Source organism: Bufo bufo, chromosome 2 (assembly GCF_905171765.1).
Source record: "Bufo bufo chromosome 2, aBufBuf1.1, whole genome shotgun sequence".
NCBI lineage: Eukaryota > Metazoa > Chordata > Amphibia > Anura > Bufonidae > Bufo > Bufo bufo.
Window position 1 is genome coordinate 177,072,401 of NC_053390.1, and position 21,390 is coordinate 177,093,790.

At 44.4% G+C, this 21,390-nt stretch overlaps 1 protein-coding gene across 1 annotated transcript in view; it reads left to right on the top strand.

Moving 5' to 3' along the window:
* HSD17B4 (hydroxysteroid 17-beta dehydrogenase 4) overlaps positions 1–21,390 on the top strand; it is a 289,335-nt gene that overhangs the window by 82,090 nt on the left and 185,855 nt on the right. The window contains exons 9-11 of the mRNA XM_040421676.1: positions 1,583–1,674; positions 3,752–3,776; positions 5,840–5,968. Coding sequence (XP_040277610.1) covers positions 1,583–1,674; positions 3,752–3,776; positions 5,840–5,968 — 246 coding nt within the window. The remainder of the gene's footprint in view (positions 1–1,582; positions 1,675–3,751; positions 3,777–5,839; positions 5,969–21,390) is intronic.

Sequence of the window (21,390 nt, forward strand, 5' to 3'; positions counted from 1 at the left end):
GATGCACTGTGTAGATGTTGAAAGAGCCTTTGATTCGTTGAGCGAGAACGTTCAGATGCCTCTGGTTTGCAGATGGCCAAGAATTGAGTCTGGACACGTCCGATTTTGTCCAGCAGAGCAGAGAGTGACTGTGAATACTCCCGGAAGGTAGAATTTGTGACCTAGATAGCAGGAGCGGCAAATGCCAGCTTGACTCTAAATATTTAAAGACACCTCCACAGCGCCGAGCAGGCAAAGGCAGGTTAAATCTTTAAGCAGCTCTGGATGAGAGAAGACAGAATACGGAGCTGTTTTACTTGGGTTTTTATTCTGTGAGAGAGAAACCAGCTACTACTGAGAGAAGACTTCTGAATGAGAGCTTTATGCAGTGTGTTGGTTCACGGTCTCAAATTTGTTGGTTTTATTTTATTCCATTTCTTTAGGCGCAGATGGTCATTTCACCTTTAAAATGTTTTTCTGTTTCTTTTTTTATTGTTTTTATTTTTTATTTCAAATGGTTAAATTCCCAGGGGGCCGGACCTGGTGTAACAGAAAGAGGCCTTTCAGACTGTCCTGGTTTTAGTTCCACAGCTCCTGTCCTATGAGCGCAAGTGTGATGTGCCATATACTTACACATGACCGTTACTGGACTGTCAATGCTTTCAGTGGTCATGTGGCATTCCTGAACACCTCACCGCCAAGGCCATTGACTGATCTGTGTAGTATAGATGTATCTTCAGTATTCACTTCCACTCCATATGTCAGATATGTTGTTGCCCCTCGTACAGTCCTCAAGCAGTGGTGCAATTTACGTGGTCACACGTTTGTTTTCTTCTCTGGAGCTTACGCTAATGTTCCGACATCCCTAGACCGTACTGCTAACGTGTTGGCCTTGCATCACGTGACCTGGTGACATGACGCATGGGTAACGCATCAGTACTGCGGCCGGACATTGGCTGCATTGGCCACATGACCCACATCAACCAGGATGTTTATGTGGGGGTAACCCAGGCCAGTGGCGCCCCAGGGGGAGTGATGAAGCTGGAACTCTGCTCCAGGAATCAGGTTAGCATGTTTTCCACCACAGGTTCAGTCACCCTGGGAAGGTCTGCCAAAAAGGTGCCCAGGGGTGAACAACCCTTTTAGTCATAAACAATATAGGGCAGGGATCTGCAACCTTTGGCACTACAGCTCCCATCATGCACACTTAGTCTGCTGTTCTTATAACTCCCATAGAAGGGAAAAGAGGATTCTTGTAGTTGTAGTTTCAGAACAGCTGGAGCGCTGACGGCTGCTGATTTGTAAGGAAATCCCATGCTGAACCTCAGATTTCGGTTGCAGGTTTGCAGCTTCCACTGCTGCGGCTCTGCATGCTGTGTTTTTTGCCTATCCGCCAGTGTCCTCCATGTCCATTTCCATTCTTCTGCAAGAGAATCCACACCATTTTCACATGGATTTTAGTGTGGAATACACTAGGAAATCCAAGTCTAACATGCTGACCGTGCCCTAATATTAATAGGATAGAAATCTGATACATTCAACGACATGAATATATATTTTCTTTTCTGTACTAAGCCAGTTTTTTATTTTTTATTTATTTTAGATTTTGTAGACGCTCTAAAGCCAGAGTACGTGGCTCCCATCGTGCTGTGGCTGTGTCATGAAAGCTGTCAAGAAAACGGTAGTTTGTTTGAGGTGAGATTTTTCTTATGTTGTCAAGAATGGCCAATTATTTTTTGTTTTAGGAAATTGCTCTCTTCTGTGGAATAACTGCAGAGGACTAAAATGTAGGCAGGTAACTTGAATGGCAGGAGACGGCTGGGTTTAGTCTCCTATCCCAGAATGTCACATGTGCACGCTTTTAAGGAGCTCTTCTCTGATCATTACTTGGAATGACTGATCATCTGAGAACATGCTACTGGCACGCACCCATTTCAGGAACCGTAAAACTCACCTGATTAACAAAGCAAAGAAAAATGTATTATATGCTTTGCTTTATAGCTGTGGAATAAAATGAAATGCCTTTCTACAATGTGGTTTTCGCTTCTATTCTATTGGTAAAATGCAGACTCTCCTTGGGAAACCTAGGACTGTCCGTAAACTGCATACATTTCAGCGATCTCATACAGTGTTATAGTTACTAATTGCTCAATCTAGTACTGTATATCAATACTGATGTGACAGCCCGGGGGGGGGGGGGGGGGGGTCATCTTCCTTACAACCTCAGTCTCGGTATACTGCAGGTCGCTTCACACATTCGTAGTCTTTGCCCTTGAATGAAGCCTCTGATACATATTATAATCTTTAAGACTAATCCGCTTTGGGACAATTCTTTTTTTCTTATTGCATTCAACTCAAGTTTGTGCTAAAGATTATTAGTTTTAATAAAAAATGTATTAAAATGTTATCAGTGTTACTGCCAGTGTCAGCCTTTTCTGAGTTACAAGGGTTAAAAATCAGTCTGTTTGCAAGCCATTAGTCTGTTTTTTTTTTTTTTCTTTGAATCCTGTCATCTGATGGCTCATGTATACCTCTTAACTCTGATCTCCTGACCTGCTCTTTATAAATCTATTCTTATCAAACTGATAAGAATATGGGTTAAGGTGAATTTTGACAGGAAGGAAGTGTTCCTTCCTGACCGGCTTCTCATTCAGTGTAGGACACTGTTGCATTTACATGCAGTGATCTCCTTCACTGTATGAGGACGGGGGATGGTATAGTGATACCTTGTCCTCATACAGATTGATGGCTTCTGAGTTTAAATCACAGCTAAGACGATATCCCGTCAGAGGGAGAATAAACACGGATGGTATGTATATATTTAGTCACAGGGTACCTCCTGTTATAAAACGTAGCCTTTATTCTTTAGTACGTATAAAATAACAAACTCCCATAAAGACCAAACAGAAAAAGAAAAGAAGAACGACATTTCATGAGTGGATATGCACGAAGTGCGTATCCACTCACACTCAAGTGTCGCTTTTCTTTTTGTGTTTTGTCTTTTTGTGTGTTGTCTTTTTATGGGAGTTTTTGATACGTACTAAAGAATAAAGGCTACGTTTTAGAACAGGAGGTACCCTGGCTTCTGAGTTTAGACGCACGATCTGCTGCTCAGAAGCCAGTGGTGCCTGCACGAGCAACAGGCTCACCCGAGGAACAACCGTTTCACTCAATCTGGTGAGAAGCAGCACATTTTAGATGGCCAGTTGATCGGGAACGACTGTTCGCGATAATCTGGATGATTTAATGGTGTGCCTAAATGCACCTTTAAGTGTTTGCGGTCAGGAGATCCGAGATCTTGAACATTAAGTTCGTGAGCACCCCCTTCATTGAACACCTCTCCCTCTACCCATAATGCAACCTGTGTAACCATGATCTGTCCTATTTGAGCGTCCCCTAATGGTCACTATTTTCTTACTCGGGATAGGCCTTCACAATGCACCTCCTCTGATCAGCTGGTCTGTGTAGGTCTGTCGACTGATTTCGGTGCCAGAGCTTCACAGCACCATTGACGTTGCTGCAGCAGGAGCTCCCTACTACAATACTGCTCCCTATGGCTTCAATAGAACCGCTCCTACAGTGTTGCTGGTGCTTTGTAGCTGTGGCGCTGACTTCAGTCGATGGACCTGCACAGACCAGCTGATCGTGGGGGTGCCGAGGATAGGCCTTCAGTTAGACCAGACAACCGCTTTTAAATTCTATAAGAAGTTTCAAAAAAACTAACAAAACAAATATAATTCTAGCAGAAGTAAATGTGTGTTCTTTCTTTCAGGTTGGAGCTGGATGGGCTGGAAAGTGTGAGTATCTTCTAATACAACATATATTTATACTATATACAGTATGTTTGAACTAGAGGTAGTCGCGTATTCATACTAAAGCTTGTAGTTATCCGCGGGCATTTGTGTGCTCACACATAGTAGCATTTTACAGTACCAGCAAAGTGAACCAGTTTTACTTATAAGAATAAGAATCATAAGCAAAAAAAAAACTGCAGCGGAAAGTGACATGTGGATTGTAAAGCTGCAGGATTAAAGGGGTACTCCATCTGGAACATGTCTGGCAGATCGATGGGATATGCCCTAAAGGTCTGATGGCTGTGGCTACCACACTTGAGACCTGTTCCTGTGTTCAGAACTTGGCTCTGAAGTTAATGGACGGCACGCCACATGTGTGACCTGCTCTCACTTCACTGCTATGGGAGTGTTTTCAGAAGTCTCCGTGGTGAACAGGGGATGGTTATGCGTGCGCGGCTTGCTCTCCGTTTATTTCAGACCCATTTTAGAGAGAGGAGTTGGTTTCAAAGGTGGGACCGGTACTTAACAGACCTTTATGGTATAGGCTATATCCTAAGTCCTAAATGAGACTACACCTTTTTAAAGAGGTGGTCTCACTTCAGTAAGTGGAATCTATCATGCACATAGGCTGGTGCTTTTTCCTGTAGTGTGTAAGCACGGCCACCACTGATGGATTACAGGGTGGTCGTAACCATGGAAACGAGAAGCGTATAATGTGATGGAAAAATGAATGAAGGAAGCAATATGGAAAGTCAATGACCCCCATGGATCTCATATCCACATGCCTTGCATTGATCTGTTGATTCTCAGCATAATTTATAAACTCCATTGAGACATTTTGGATACTTTTTTTTATGAAGATGCCCTTTTCTGAGTGGGTCCCTAGCTCATAAGCTCACTTTTCTGAATGGACTCTGAAACCTAATAGGAGACCAAGTAGGAGGGAGCATGTTAAGGCCTCCTGCACACGTCCCCCAGCGGGTCCGCAATACACAGGCACTGGCTGTGTGTATTCCGCATCACAGATCGCGGACCCATTCACTTGAATGGGTCCGCAATCACGGAGATGCGGAATGGAGGCACGGATCGGAAGCACTACGGAGTGCTTCCATGGTGTTTCTGGCTGTGCTTCTGCACCGCAAAAAAGTAGCGTATGCACTACTTTTTTGCGATGTGGATCGCGGACCCCATTCAAGTTAATTGGTCCGCAATCCGCATGCGGCTGCCCCACAGTCTGTGCTTGTGCATTGTGGACAGCAATTTGCGGTCCGCAGCACGGGCACGGAGCCCTAACGTTCGTGTGCATGTAACCTAACCCTGTAACACTCACGTGGGACGAAGTCTACTAAGTAAAAACACCTGGGTTGAATGGAAGTAGTGCTGACACAATGAAAAACAAAAAAAAAACATTTGAGCAGGTATAGATTTATGCCAGGGTTTCCTACTTCTTGCCATTTTGTTTCATTTGCAATTTTTGCACAAATTGTAACATTTTTTTAATTTAAATTTTTTGTGGTTCCATTTATGCCACAATCTGATTAATGAAAGTGGGCCACCCTGTCCTAGTTGGATAGCTTGTATTGTGTATTAAGTCTGTTCCATCAGTCGTGTTCTTCTGAAAACTTTTTTTAGAATAACATGTGATTGAACAACTCACCGAAGGTTCACAAATTGCCGGTAACACAGAATTCTCCTTTGTATTGTTCTCACCCGCACTGCATTTTGCTCCTTTTTATGCCACCGTTTCAGGGGCTAGGCAGTTCAGCATGAAAAGTCCTTTTTCTTTTTGGAAGCTGTGTATGTGCTCGACAAAAGCAAACAAAAACCTTCAGCGACTTTAAAAGTTTTCCTCTGAAAGGTCCTTTCCCTCCTGTGCTGGGCAGCTTTGTGGTGAAGTGCAGAGACCCTTTTATAAAGCTGTTTGCAAACAAAATGTGGTTGGGTTTAGATGGTTTTGAGAATTCTTTAGAATGTAGCCTTTAGAAAGTTTTATTTTGTGTTGCCTCATACTCTTTGGCATCACCTTGAGGATTCTGATCAATATTTTTCTATTCCCTTGTAATTAGTGCGTTGGGAGAGAACTCTCGGTGCCATTATCAGGCAGAAGAATCGCCCGATGACACCAGAAGCCGTTCGTGATGAGTGGTCAAAGATTTGTGACTTTGATAATGCTACTAAGCCACAAACAATTCAAGGTAAGCGTATTAATCAGGTTTCAAAATGTTCCTAAATCCAATTAAAATCTGTTTGTTTGAATTATACCCCTGTCTGTAATATATTTATTCTGCCTCTATAAGGCCTTGTGCATAATGTGAGGTTACGGTGTCCTCATTTTAATTTAAAACAAAATTTAAACAGTTTTTATTAATCTGTTGTGTTTTAATGGCTTGGAGCAACATTTATTTCCCCCTTATTTTTTATTTTTTTTACTTGTGGATATTAAAGGAAACCGGTCGTGCTGAAGGCAGCTTGCTATAGAGCAGGAGGAGTTGAGAAGACTTGTATACTGGTAGTTTTATGGGAAAAATTCAGTTTAATTAGTATTTTAAAGTCCTGCTCATTCTGGGCTTTGACGTCAATGGGGTGGTCCTATTGGTGATTGACAGTTTTCTCTGAATACAGTCATAGAGGGAAGGCTGTCAATCACTTGCGATCTTTTGTTCAGTTATCGCCCCATAGCACTTCTTCCATATGCCTCAAAGCTACTAGAGCAACATGTCTATTCTGAACTGTCCTCTCGCCGCTCCCTCTGACCGGCTACAATCTGGCTTCCGACCCAACCACTCAACTGAGACTGCCCTTAGTAGGTCATTGGTGACTTTGGTAACAGCCAAAACCAAAAAACATTACTCTGTCCTACTTCTCCTTGACCTGTCCTGCCTTTGACACTGTCAACCACTCCCTTCTGTTACAGACTCTCATTTCTTGGGATCACTGACCTTGCCCTCTCCTGGATCACATCATACCTCACAGAACGGACTTTTAGCTTCTCCCACTCTCACCACCTCCTCGTCGCATTCCCTCTCTGTTGGTGTCCCGCAAGGCTCTGTCCTAGGACCCCTGCTCTTCTGTCTAGACTTTTGGCCTGTGACAGCTCATAGTCCCATGGCTTCCAGTATCACTTTTATGCTGACGATACACAAATCTACCTCTCTGGTCCAGACAGCACCACCTTACTATCTAGAATCCCACAATGCCTATCTTCCATATCCTCCTCCTTTCACTTTCTAAAACTTAACAACATAGATAAAACAGAATTAATCATCTTTTCCCCCATCTTGCTCACCCCCCACAACAGACCTATTTATCACCATCAATGGCTGCACACTATCCCCGGTCAACCAAGTCCGCTGCCTTGGAGTGACCTTGGATTCTGCCCTCACCTTCCAAACGCACATCCAAGCCTTTTCCACCACCTGCTGCTTTAAACTCGTCTCCCACATCCGCACTTTCCTCAACTTTGAGTATGCGAAAATTTTTGTACATGCCCTCATCTCCCGCCTAGACTATTGCAACACTCTCCTCTGTGGCCTTCCATCTAGCACTCTCACTCCCCTCCAATCTATCCTCAACTCTGCTGCCCGACAAATCCACACCTCACCCTATTACTCCTCTGCCTCTCCCCTCTGCTAATCCCTTCACTGGCTCCCCATTGCCCAGCGAATTCACTTCAAAGTACTTACAAATACATACAAGGCCGTCCATAACCTGTCCCCTCCCTACATCTGAGCTACTTTCCCTGCTGCCTCTATCCCACCATGACCAATTTTACCCTCTCCTACTGTGTCCTTCTCCCATACCATGTAGATTGTAAGCCCTCACGTCTTGTTCTTGCTTGGTGCAATTGTCTGTATTATATATGTATACCCCTTTTCGTATGTACAGCGCTATGGAATGAATGACATAGTAACATAGTACATAAGGCCGAAAAAAGACATTTGTCCATCCAGTTCGGCCTGTCATCCTGGCATAATAATCACTGATGGGTTTGTCTCCTGGACTTCAAAGCTCGGAATGTAGAGGAACTTAAATGAAAAATACAAGTTATAGTAAATGTATTCCCCTAAAACTATATAGTAATCCGCTTGGCTCCTCCTGCTCTAGAACATGCTGCCTGTAGCTTAATTTGTGTTTTCTTGGTCACAGGTTCCCTTTAAAGACGTTCCAGCGTTGTACAGCTGCGGTATCTGCATAGGGTGGTTTACTGGTTGGTGAATGTATTGCTTATAATGTTCCTGATGGTCTAGGGTGGGCATACAATAACTTACTCCCACTGCGCGTGAGAAGGCACATCTGCGTGTTATATAAAAAAAAAATCATCACTCGTCCACTGCTGCGTCTGGAGGGTGCAATAAGTTGGCGGTGACGTGGGTTAATCATGTCAGTGGACCTTGTGCCGATTAAATTTGTATTGTTATGCTTTGTATAGCTTCTTCAGACTTCATTCATCTCCTCTGTCATAAAATCTTAAAGAACATTCTTGTATTCAGATATGCACAGCAAGTATTGAATACAATAATTCGTCCCTAGTATTGTCGGCAGGCTGACGGGGAAATTGGTGAACGAAAAATGAATCAAAGATTATATTTGAAATATATGTATAGATCAGTTACTAAGGAGACATTAGCAGCATTTACTGGGAACTGTCTGGTTTTAGAACCCTCCCGAAATTATCTTTAGATATGGAGGCGTGGTTGAAAAGACATTGGGGGTCATTTATTATGACATGGTGTAAGAAAGTCAGCTGGCCTAATTTGCAGCTTTCTGAACTCCCATGTGCATAGATTTTGGTGCACAAGACGTTTTGATGCTGATCTTGACACTGGGGAGTGACAGGGGTGACATTTATCTATGCAGCATATTTCTAAAAATTTATAATTTCGCTGTATTTTAAAAGGGTTTTCCGGGACTTTACAACTGACCTGTCCTCGGGATACGTCATCTGATCCGTGTGGGTTTGACACCTTGAACCCTTGCAGATCGGCTGTTTGAGAAGATATTGGGGCCCCTGTGAGCTCCACGGCCTTCTCGCAGCTTACCAAACAGTGCTGTACATTGTATAGCAGCTGTGTGCGGTATCACAGCTCAGCCCCACTCACGTCTGACGCTGAGCCGTTCCTAGGCCAAGTGACCGGTGAAGATGTAGTCACTGGCCTAGGAAAAGCTGTGAGAAGGTGTTGAGCTACTGCAAGCACTGGTGCCTTCCCAAACAGGTGATCGGCAGGGGTCCCAGGTGTTGGACCTCCACTGATCAGAGATATATAAAATATGGGACGTAGTGGAGCAGAAGACCATAATTGTAAAGATTATTGTAATAAGGTTTTCAAACCACAAGTTATAGAAGTATCAAAGTTTCTTCACCTGATGGTCTGCACTAGGGATGAGCGAATCGACTTCGGAATAAACATCTGAAGTCGATTCGCATAATACTTCCTTTGAATACTGTACAGTATTAGAATGTATTGGCTCCTATGAGCTGAAGTTATTACTTTGTGAAGTCTCGTGAGACTTCGTATAATTTCATAAATCAATTTCTACAGTAAAAAATTTCCCGCCCTCTGGTTCGGTTCCAAGGTACCACTGTACAGTTACGTAGTAACTTCGGCTCACAGGAGCCAATACATTCTAATTCTGTACAGAGCGCTTGCTCTATACCGATGAAGTATTATGCAAATCTACTTCGGATGTTTAAGTCGCTCATCCCTAGTATGCACCAAAGTGAATGATTCCTTGAAGGGCTGACTGCCTGTGCTTTCGTGGGGGCGTAAAAAAAAAAAAGTGACTTCATTTTGTCGTAAATATCTTCCACTGATTGAAGGTATGGCCACATCGTAAATTCTGCAGATTTTTGTAAAGTGGAAGGTTGTGTGGAAAATCTGCTGCGCTTATAGCAGAATAGCAACAAACTTGGTGAGATTTTAGCAACTTTCATCCTTGCACTGGAAATTTTCAGCAACCAAATCATATGCTTGCAGTGCAGATTTTGAATCTGGAGAATATCTGCTTTATTTTTGCATTTCTGCCACCGATTTCACCTTTTGAATTGCAGATCTGAAGATTTAAGCCGCATGCACACGACCGTTCCATTTTTGCGGTCCGTAAGCCGCGGATCCTTAAGGACACAGCCATATTTCACCTTAAGGACCAGGCCATTTTTTTTTACAAATCTGACCATGTGGTGATAACTTTAAAACGCTTTGACTTATCCAGATCATTCAGAGTTTTTTTTTTTTTTTTGTCACACATTGTACTTCATGACACTAAAAGTAAAATTAAGTAAAAAAAATCATATTTATAAAAAAATACCAAATTTACAAAAATTTGGGAAAATTGCAAATTTCCAAGTTTCAATTTCTCTACTTCTATAATACATAGTAATACCTCCAAAATTAGTTATTACTTTACATTCCCCATATGTCTACTTCATGTTTGGGAATGACATTTTAGTTTTTGGGGACGTTACAAAGCTTAGAAGTTTAGAAGCAAATCTTGAACATTTTCAGAAATTTTCAAACCCAATTTTTAGGTACCAGTTCAGGTCTGAAGTCACTTTGTGAGGCTTACATAATAGAAACCACCCAAAAATGACCCCATTCTAGAAACTACACCCCTCAAGGTATTCAAAACTGATTTTACAAATGTCGTTAACCCTTTAGAGTTAATGGCAAATGGAGATAACATTTCAGAATTTAGATTTTTTTTGGGGAAAATTTTCCATTTTTATAAATTTTTTCCAGTAAGAAAGCAAGGGTTAACAGCCAAACAAAATGCTATATTTATTGCCCCGATTTATGTAGTTTGCATATGACTTTCTGATCGCTTGCTATTACAATTTTTGTGATGTAAGGTGACAAAAAAATACCTTTTGCACTTTTTTTTTGTGTGTTTGCATCTGAGGGGTTAGGTCACGGGGTATTTTTATAGAGCAGATTTTTACGGATGTGGCAATACTCAAGGTCTACTTTTTTTTTATTTTAGTTTTACAAAATATTTTAGAATTCTTTTTTTTTGGTCTTGTCTGAGAACCATAGTTTATTTTATTTTTTTTATCAGATTGTCAGTGGCTAAATTAAGATATAAATTTAGTACTCCATGGAAGTGTGGTACTCACTGAAGCAACCATCAATGCAGAGGCCCGGATGATCGGGGCAAGTGTCACACTGATTAGTGGTGTCCTTCCGTATCCCCCTCCTGTGACACACTCTGCACTTTTTTTGGGGGGTCTGTCCCTTCTTTTCAGTATGGAGGACCACACCTGGAAAGTGTTGGCCAGGGACGATCCGGGGGCCTCCAGTTCCTGAGGTACTCCGGCCTGCTCTTTCCCGGTCAGAAAAGATAAGGGCCTTGAGGACTGCCTCATAGAACTGAAGGAATGTCCCTGTGTTGCCAGCGCTCCTGGACAGCACAAAATCGTTGTACAAGGCAACCTGCACCAAGTAGACCAACTTTTTTTGTACCATGCCCGGGTTTTGCGCATGGCGTTATATGGCTTTAGGACTTAATCAGAGAGATCAACTCCTCCCGTATACCGATTGTACTCGACAATTCAATCTGGCTTGAGGACCGTTGCTGTGGTACCTTGCACAGGGACACGAGTGATGCCGTTACCGTGAATTGTGGACATTAAAAAGACATCCCTCTTGTCCTTATATCTGACCAGCGACATGTTTCCACTGGTAAGGGCACGGGTCGCACCCCTGGGGATAGGTACCTGGAGGGGGTGGGTAGAGAGGCCGCGTTGATTTTTCCGCACAGTCCCACAAGCGGACGTGGATCTGGTGGTGAGAGACTGGAACAAGGATACAAGTATAAAAGTTATCCACGTACAGGTGGTAACTTTCATCTGGCAGTGGGCGCATAAGGTCCCACACAAGTTTCCCGCTAACACCCAGAGTGGGGGGACATTATGGGGGTTGAATACGGGAATCTCGCCCCTCGTACACACGAAACTTGTAAGTGTACCCTGAGGTACTCACAAAGTTTGTACAGCTTCACGCCATTTCTCGCCCGCTTTGAGGGAACATACTGGTGTAAAATGAGTTTCCCCTTGAAAGCAATGAGACTCCTCAACCGCGACCTCCCTTCCAGGTACATAGGCCTGTACAAATTTGGCCCCAAAGTGATAGATGACAGCCTAATTTTGTACAGGCTGTCATAGGCAGGATCACCTTGGGGGGGACATGCTGCATAATGCAGGCATTTCCAGATGTCCTCAAACCGGGAGCGTGTCATGGTCGTACTGTAAAGTGGGGTCTGGTAGAGGACCTCCCTACTCCAGTAATGCCTGACACTAGGTTTCTTGACTAGGCCCATGTGCAGCACGGGGCCCCAAAACGTCCTCATCTTGGCTGCACTGACCGGAGTCCAGCCACCGGGCCTAGCCAAAAAGGAGCCCGGGTGTTGAGCAACGAACTGTTGGGCGTACAGTTTTGTTTGCTCCACCATTAGATTTACAAAGTGGTCACTGAAAAAAAGACTAAAGTAGTCGTATTCAGTGAAGTCCACTGTGGAAATCTGGATTCCTGGTTGGCCGACAATCAGGAATTACAGGGCTCAAAACGCTCTGGGGTATAAAAGTTCACCGGCAGGGGGTTCCAGTGGATTTAACTGGTGGGCCGGAAAACTAGTATGAGCCCCAGAGCTTGCTTGTACTAGGGTGGGCCACAGGGTCCCTAGCATGGCGGTCTCCTTTCTCCGCCCTGGTGGCGTCTCCGCCGCCTTGGGGGCTCATCATCGCTAGATGATGAGGAGGATGCGGAGGACAAAAGGAAAGTGGGGTCATCCTCGTCCTCACTGGGACTCTGAGTCGGAGGCAAGCTGGGCATATCCCTCCTTGGCTGAGAACATCCCACGGGTGTTCGTGAACTTACCCTAAACCTAACAGACCAAAAAAAATAGACTAACAAAAAAGGCCCAAAAATGTAAAATAAAAAAAGTTGATCAGCGGTGGGGTGTGCGATGCGCTAAACAGTGGCCGGACGCCAAGAGTGCCGGCCAGTCAGCGTACGCACAAAAAAAACTGCTTGTGCCGCAAAAAGTTGTGGGGAGGGGGGGCAAGCTGTAGCACCCCTGGGGGGTCTAAGGTCACACAGCTGTGCTGTGGACCCCAGACACCCGATTTAGGCTGATGCAATCAAGTTTTTTTTTTTTTTTTTTTTTTTTTTCTTCTGCTGATAACTTTCCCTGAATATCCCTGCCTAACCTAACCTTTCCCTAAATACCTGGTTGCACAGATGTGGTGCTGGCTGACGATCCCTGGATCCTGAGCTCTTTACAGATGGGGGTGCTGGCTGGAGATCCGATGCTCCTCTCTCCTCGGCCCCTGGACTGAAATGGAGGAGAGGAGCGCTGCAGTAATTTGAACTTCCCGCTCCTGCAGCTGACCAATGAGGCGATCCTGAGAGGTGATGTCACATCACCTCTCAGGATCGCAGGATGGTGATTGGTTGTGTATTATCACACCACCGATCACCATCCTGTTCCGGGTTATCGGGTCCCCAGAGACCCGATTAACTCGGAAACGCAGAAAACCGCACGTTTGAATTGACTACACCTGGCACATTATCCCCAGGTGTCTGCTCAATGATTTGAGCAGGCACCAGGTTCCAATCACCGCCCACTGCGCGGCGGTGGTTGGAAATACATAGGACGTACATGTACGCCCTGTGTCCTTAAGTACCGGGACATCAGGGTGTACCTGTACGCCCTATGTCCGGAAGAGGTTAAAAAACGGAAGCCGCCCGTGTGCCTTCCGCAATTTGCAAGGCCACGGAACGGAGCAACGGATGCGGACCACAACAACGGCTGTGTGCATGAGGCCTTACTGCAACAAATTCTGCAGAGTTCCGCAGCAAACTCCAAATTGGATCAGACGTTGCTGATGCGAAATTCTGATTTTTGTTGCTAGAAAGTACATTTGCGGCCTACGCTGCGTTTCTGTCAGTCAAATAAAACCAGTAAATACCGCTGTTGCATTTTTGGGCTTCAAATTCCCGTGTTTTTTTTTAGATGATGCACTATTGACCCACCATATGTTGCCCTTACCCTAAGGCAGTGATGGCTAACCTCCAGGCACTCCAGTGGTGAAACGACTCCATTTCTATGGCGTTCTGCGAACAGCCAAGCAAATGTACATGTTAGGAGTTGTAGTTTTACTACATTTGGAGTGCCGGAGGTTAGCCATCATAGCCCTAAGGCTTTGTTTACATGTCCGTTGAGCATTTAGTTTTTCTTTTGTCATAGGATTTGCTTGTGTCTGGTGATTGGCGGCAAATTTACATTGTTTAATTACAATAATTGCCCTGATCTGGTGCTGTAATAACAAATTTATACAAATCATTGATTCTGTAAAAGAAAATTTAAATTGGACACAAAAGGCAAGAGCTGCTTGCACTTTTAATTGGGCCCAAGGCCATAATATGTCCGCTGTGTCCTTGACTGGGGAGCCGGCTGCCATTAACAAAGCTTATGGTGTAGAGGATGAGCATTTGCTGCAACATCTTCACACTGCAAAATGCATGGAAGTCCTTGAGACGGTAAACAAGCTACAGTTATGCTCCGTAAGATCTTTCTTATCCCAGTGGCACTGTTGAAAATGTGTTATCTGCTTCCTCTTTGATGAAAATATCTTGTTAAAAAAAGATTGAAATCTTTCTATAGTTGCACATATCTCCCCCAGGAGAGATTTCACATCCTGACATTTAAGACACAAACAGAGCAATGGACGTCTAAGGAGCGCTCGGTCACTGTGCTCTTGAGTCAGCATCTGATTTGTAATTTCATCTTTTTTATTTTTCCTCTTAATTGTATGAAAACCTTTTATATTTAAACACTGTTAAAACAAATGTTGTATCCTGGGAACAGAGAATGGACCTTTCTATTACAATTGGCTTCACTAATGAACGTTCGCGCATGAATCCCAATTGACATGTCGACTCGTTTCCTGACATGATCTTTCTCAGTCTCTAAATACTAATAATTTTACATCTCTTAAAGAGGACTTGTCGCCTCTCCTGACAAATCAGCAGGTTTGGAGCCCCGTTCTATTATTCCTGCGAGAAGTTTGACTAAGTACAGCTGGCTGTTACAGTTTGGGGGACGGGGGCTGTCCCTGCACAGTACTGCCAGTGTCGGACTGTGCAGAGACACCACCAATTGGCTAAACGGAGATCTGTACCCCCCAACATGAAAGCCATGTAACGTTTGGCTAATGGTGTGGCCGCAACTGTTGCGTTTATTGCAGAAAATCCAGACATGATGGATTTTGTGTAACAAGTCACATCTGCCTTCATTGCTGAGAAACTTTTTACTTTTACTCCATTGGTGACTCTTCTGTGATGTGGCCGTGTTTTTTAGAGCCATATCTTAGGCTACTTTCACACTTGCGTTCGGGGTTCCGCTTGTGAGTTCCGTTTGAAGGCTCTCACAAGCGGCCCCGAACACGTCCGTCCAGCCCCAATGCATTCTGAGTGGATGCGGATCTGCTCAATGCCTCAGTCTGGCTCCGCTTGGCCTCCGTTTCGATCAGCCAGAGGACACCCGAACGCAGCTTGCAGCGTTCGGGTGTCCGCCTGGCCGTGCGGAGCCAAACGGATCCGTCCAGACTTACAATGTAAGTCAATGGGGACGGATCCGTTTGAAGTTGACACAATATGGTGCAATTTTCAAACTGATCCGTCCCTCATTGACTTTCAATGCAAAGTCTGGACGGATCAGTCTGACTAACTTTCACACTTAGATTTTTTTTGTGAAATATAATGCAGACGGATCCGTTCTGAACGGATACAATCGTTTGCATTATAGGAGCGGATCCGTCTGTGCAGACACCAGACGGATCCGCTCTGAACGCAAGTGTGAAAGTAGCCTTACCTGTAGAACAGTTGCATGAAAGCAAGTTGCAAAGAAATGGCGCGTATTTAAAAAAAAAATTTTTTTTGTCCTGAGCTTGCTGTTAAGACATGTTGCCACACAGCACCAGCCTTGTTTATAAAAGGCTAGCAGGAGTAATAGAGGAATGGCACAACATAGTCATAAGAATAAATGATGGAGGAAAAAAGCTGTCTGGTTTAAAGCTTTTTGGGAGCAGCACTTATACAAGCAGACAAACAACGTGAGTTTGTGAGCGTTCAAGTGTTTGTATTAAGTGTGACTTTAGATTACGTGACTTGAGATTCAGGGACTTTAGGATGGGACTACAGTAAGTTAGATTTTTCACTGCACAATATTGTATTTTTCTTTTCTTGTGTAATCCCCACTTAGTATGTGTTCCATTATTGACAGCGCAGTCCAGTGCACATCTTGTCTAATGTATGCAGTCCTGGAAAAGCCGTTTGAGGGTGCATATCTTTGTTCAAAATGGAAGCAAATTGCCTGTTTGGAATCGCACATCTAACCGGGCACGTTTCAACACTGAGAAGAATTTGTAATTTGGAACAGAGTTTGCTGCTCACTGAGCAGGCATTCTATGGGGTAGATGTGGGGGAGGGTGGTAGTATGGAGGCTCAGGAAAGTGAGGTATCTAGCTGGGTAACAGTTAGAAAGCGGGGTAGAGGGAAGAGTGCCAGGGAGGCTAGCCCTCATCTGACACGCCCCAACTAGTTTGCAAGGTTGGCCGATGAGGGGGATGTCGGGTCAGGGAGAGCACTACTGCAGCCGGACACTTCCTCGACCAGTCAGGGGAATGTCAGCTCCAGTAGGCAGGAGAGCAGGGCAGGCCAGACAGGTGCTGGTAGTGAGAGACTTAATTATGAGTACAGATGGGGCAATCTGTCACAAAGACCGGGATCGTCAAACGGTGTGTTGTCTTCCTGGTGCTTGAGTTCGACACCTCACGGATTAAATTGACAGATTACTGGGAGGGGCTGGAGAAGTTCCAGCAGTCATGGTCCATATTGAAACCAATGACAGTTAGCGGTAGGTGGAGCCTACTTAAAAATTATTTTAGGGATTTAGGTCACAAGCTTAGGGGAAGTACCTCAAAGGTAGTGTTTTCCAAAATACTGTCTGTACCACAAGCCACACAAATGCAGCAGGAGATTAGGCAAGGGGTTAGGAACTGGTGTAGGAAGGAGAGGTTTGGGTTCCTGGAGAACTGGTCCGACTTCTGTTGGCTACAGGCTCTATCGTAGGGATGGGCTGCACCTCAATGGTGAAGGGGCAGCTCTGTTGGGGGAGAGGATGGCTAGAAGGTTGGAGGAGTGTTTAAACTAGGGACTGGGGGGGGGAAATTACTTTATAGGAGGGAAAGATAGTGCAGATAGAGACCGGGGCCAGGTAATGAAACTGGGGAGGAATGGAAGGAGGGACTAGAACAGTTCAGAAGCAAAGGTGTAGGGTAAAAAATATACATAAACCTCTTAATTGTATGTATACTAATGCCAGAAGCCTGACTAATAAAAACTGAGACATGGCTGGATGATGGCTATGACTGGGCGGTTAACGTACAGGGTTACTGTCTGTTTAGCAAGGATCGGAAAAACCAGTCTAAAGCCCACACTCCGGGAAGATATAAGTGAGGGACATGAACATGTGGAGTCACTGTGGGTAGAAATACATGGCGGGATAAACGAGAATAAATTACTGTATTTTCCTGCGTATAAGGCTAGGTTCACAGGGGTGTCACGTTTTGGCTCTGGATGCGTCCCGGGTGCATTGCTGCAAACCTGCTCGAGTAGGTACCCAATTGCAGTAAGTTTTGACTGCGATTTGCGTTCCGTTCAGTTTTTATCGTGCGGGTGCAATGTGTTTTGCACGCGCGTGAGAAACTGAATGTGGTACCCAGACCCGAACGTCTTCACTGAAGTTCAGGTTTGGGTTCAAGGTTGTGTAGATGTAATTATTTTCCCTTATAGCATGGTTAGGGCTCTTTCACACTTGCGTTCTTTTCTTCCGGCATAGAGTTCCGTCGTCGGGGCTCTATGCCGGAAGAATCCTGATCAGTTTTATCCTAATGCATTCTGAATGGAGAGAAATCCGTTCAGGATGCATCAGGATGTCTTCAGTTCCGGACCGGAACGTTTTTTGGCCGGAGAAAATACCGCAGCATGCTGCGCTTTTTGCTCCGGCCAAAAATCCTGAACACTTGCCGCAAGGCCGGATCCGGAATTAATGCCCATTGAAGGCCATTAATCCGGATCCGGCCTTAAGGTAAACGTCGTTTCAGCGCATTGCCGGATCCGACGTTTAGCTTTTTCTGAATGGTTACCATGGCTGCCAGGACGCTAAAGTCCTGGCAGCCATGGTAAAGTGTAGTGGGGAGCGGGGAGCAGTATACTTACCGTCCGGGCGCTCCAGAGTGACGTCGGGGCGCCCTACGCGCATGGATGACGTGATCGCATGGACACGTCATCCATGTGCATGGGGCGCTCTGACGTCATTCTGGAGCGCCCGGGAGCCGCACGGACGGTAAGTATACTGCTCCCCCGCTCCCCACTACTACTATGGCAACCAGGACTTTAATAGCGTCCTGGCTTCCATAGTAACACTTAACGCATTTTGAAGACGGATCCGTCTTCAAATGCTTTCAGTTCACTTGCGTTTTTCCGGATCCGGCGTGTAATTCCGGCAAATGGAGTACACGCCGGATCCGGACAACGCAAGTGTGAAAGAGCCCTTATAAGGGAAAATAATAGCATTCTTTAATACAGAATGCTTAGTACAAGGTCAATTGAGGGTTAAAAAATAAAGAATTCTCTCCTCCAATTGATCGTGTAGCTGCCGGTCTCGTGTACTTTCTTCAGGACCGGTCAAAGGACCTGTGGTGACATCACTGAGCTCATCACATGGTCCATCACCACGTTGTTGGACCATGTGATGTGACGTCACCACAGGTTTTTTAGCCGGCAGCTCATGATTAAAGAAGTAAGAGATCAGCAATTACGATCAAGAGGAGGAGGTGAGATTATAATTATAATATCTCAATTGACTTTCTACTAAGCATTCTGTATTAAAGAATGCTATTTTCCCTTATAAGCAGGTTATAAGGGAAAATAATACAGTGAATAGACTGTCCTCTTGCTTGCGGATGCTTGTGATTTTCACGCAGCCCCATTCACTTCTATGGGGCCTGCGTTGTGTGATAAACACACAATATAGAGCATGCTGCAATTTTCATGCAACGGACAAGTGATGCATGAAAATCACCGCTCATGTGCACAGCCCCATAGAAGTGAATGGGTCCGGAGTCAGTGCGGGTGCAATGCGTTCACCTCACGCATTGCACCCGTGTGGAAATCTCGCCCGTGTGAACCCAGCCTAAGACTACTTTTTAACACATGAAAATCTTCTCAAAAGTCGGAGGTCGTCTTATACGCCGGGTGTTTTATATGCCGGTATACGGCGTACTGAAACTTACTTCCTAGCCGGACTGGAGAAGCTGTCCTTCTCCAGCTTCAGGTACAGGCGCCCTCTAGCTGAGCCACCGTGCGCTGCATCCCGGCCAGCCGCTTCTGAAGCAGCCCCCTATCCCTGCTCTCAGTGGTTTTCTCATGCCGGCAGTATCACATTGCGTACTACCGCTCAGATCGTCTTGAAGACGAGGAGGGCTGGGAAGGCAGGGAGAGTTGACCCACCCAATCCAAGCAGGCTTTGTATGCAGTGTGCCCAGAAAATACCGGTACATCGCTTGCCGTGATTGGCTGGTTGTTGTATACTGGGTTAAATTGGCGATTCTGAGGGAAGGCAGGGGGAAGCAGGAGCATCTGCACTTCAGCCAATTCTAATGTTGGAACGGCGGATCTTTAATGAAGTTTGGTGTGCATCTTATCTGTGGTGAAAGAACAGAGTCTATCTGGGGAGCAGATACATGTGGTGGTGAATACAGTACAGCACCAGTATCTGTACCGGTTCATACAGTACAGCACCAGTACATACAGTACAGTATACAAATGGCTAACAGTCAAGACTCCATCATGGCTCTACCAGCAAGAAGAAAGAAATAGGAAGCCAGTTTCAAACTTGTAGTTGTAAACTTTGCCATGGAACATAATAACTGCGCTGCTGCAAGACAATATGGAGTAACAGAAAAGATGGTTTGGGACTGGAAAGCAAATGAAAAAGCATTAGAGTATGCCATGGGGTAAGTGTGCATTAAGAGGCACCCCACATTGGCCAGAACTCGCAAAACATGTAGCAGACATGGTGCATGACCATCGCCAAAACGGTTATGTAGTGACACGGAATAAAATAAGTTTGTTTGCACTTCAGGGGGCCAAATCTAACCCAGATCACAGCAACAGATTTAAGGCCACTGTATCCTGGTGTGCTAGATTCTTGGAAAGGCATAACCTGGTACTGAGGCAAAAGACTAAAATTGCACAACAATTACCTGCAGATCTTGATTGCCAAAGTAAATAGCGTTGGAGGGGTTTTCTTATACGGAGAGTATACCCCAAACCCTATATTTTAACTGTAAAAGTTGGGGGTCATCTTATACACTGGAAAATACGGTACTAATAGTTTATTATAAACCACCTAATATACCAGAGTCCACAGAATCTACTTCTAAACTAAATGGACAAGGTGGCCTATCAGGAGGTCATCATTATGGGTGACTTCAACTACCCAGATATAGACTGGGAAACTGAAACCTGTTTATCTCGTAAAGGAAACAGGTTCTTGGCAATAACCAAAAACAATTCCCTTTTTTTCCAACTGCTTCAGGACCCGACTAGGGAGACGGCCACACTTGGTATTAACCAATAGACCTGACAGAACAACAGATGTGCAGGTTGGAGGACAGGGAGGAACAAAAATACCATACTTCAAAAAAGCAAAATTTTGCCAACTGAGGTCATAGCCCTAACTAACTGGGACAAAGTCCTCAAAAATAAAAATTCAGCCACAAAATGGGATATTTTTAAAACCATCCTAAAATTGTGAGGTACTTGCCTTTTAGGGGGAAAAAAGGTTAAGGAACAAGAAAAAAACTGGTTAAATGTAAAGAAAACAATAAATGACAAAAAAAAGCATTTAAATCGCTAAAACAGTGAAGGGAGCGAGGAAGCATTGAAACACTAAGGAAAAAAATAGAACATGTAAAAGACAAATAAAAGCAGCCAAACTAGAGACGGAAAGATTAATTGCCAAAGAGTAAAACTAACCCTAAAATGTTCTTCAATTATATATGGTAAAAAGTATAAATCTGAAGGTGTCGGCCCTTTACAGAGGAATGAGGGATGAGTTGCAGACAGCAATGAGGAGAAAGCGGCTATTACATTTTTTTTTCTCTCCACTGTATTCACTGAAGAAAATAAACTGTCAGATGAAATGCAGAATGTAAATGTAAATTCCCCATTAAGTGTCCTGTCTGACCCAGGAATAAGTACAGCAGCGTCTTAAAAAGATGAAAAAAAGACAAATCACAGGACCAAATGGCATTCACCCCCGTATCCTAAGAGAATTAAGTAATGTCATAGCCAGACCCTTAATGATATTTAAGGATTCTATACTGACGGGGAATGTCCCACAGGATTGGCACATGGCAAACGTGGTGCCAATATTCAAAAAGGGTCTAAAAACAGAGGCCAGAAACTATAGGCCGGTAAGTTTAGCATCTGCCTTGGGTAGACTGTTTAAAGGTTTTCTAAGAGATGCTATCTTGGAGTACCTTAATGAAAAT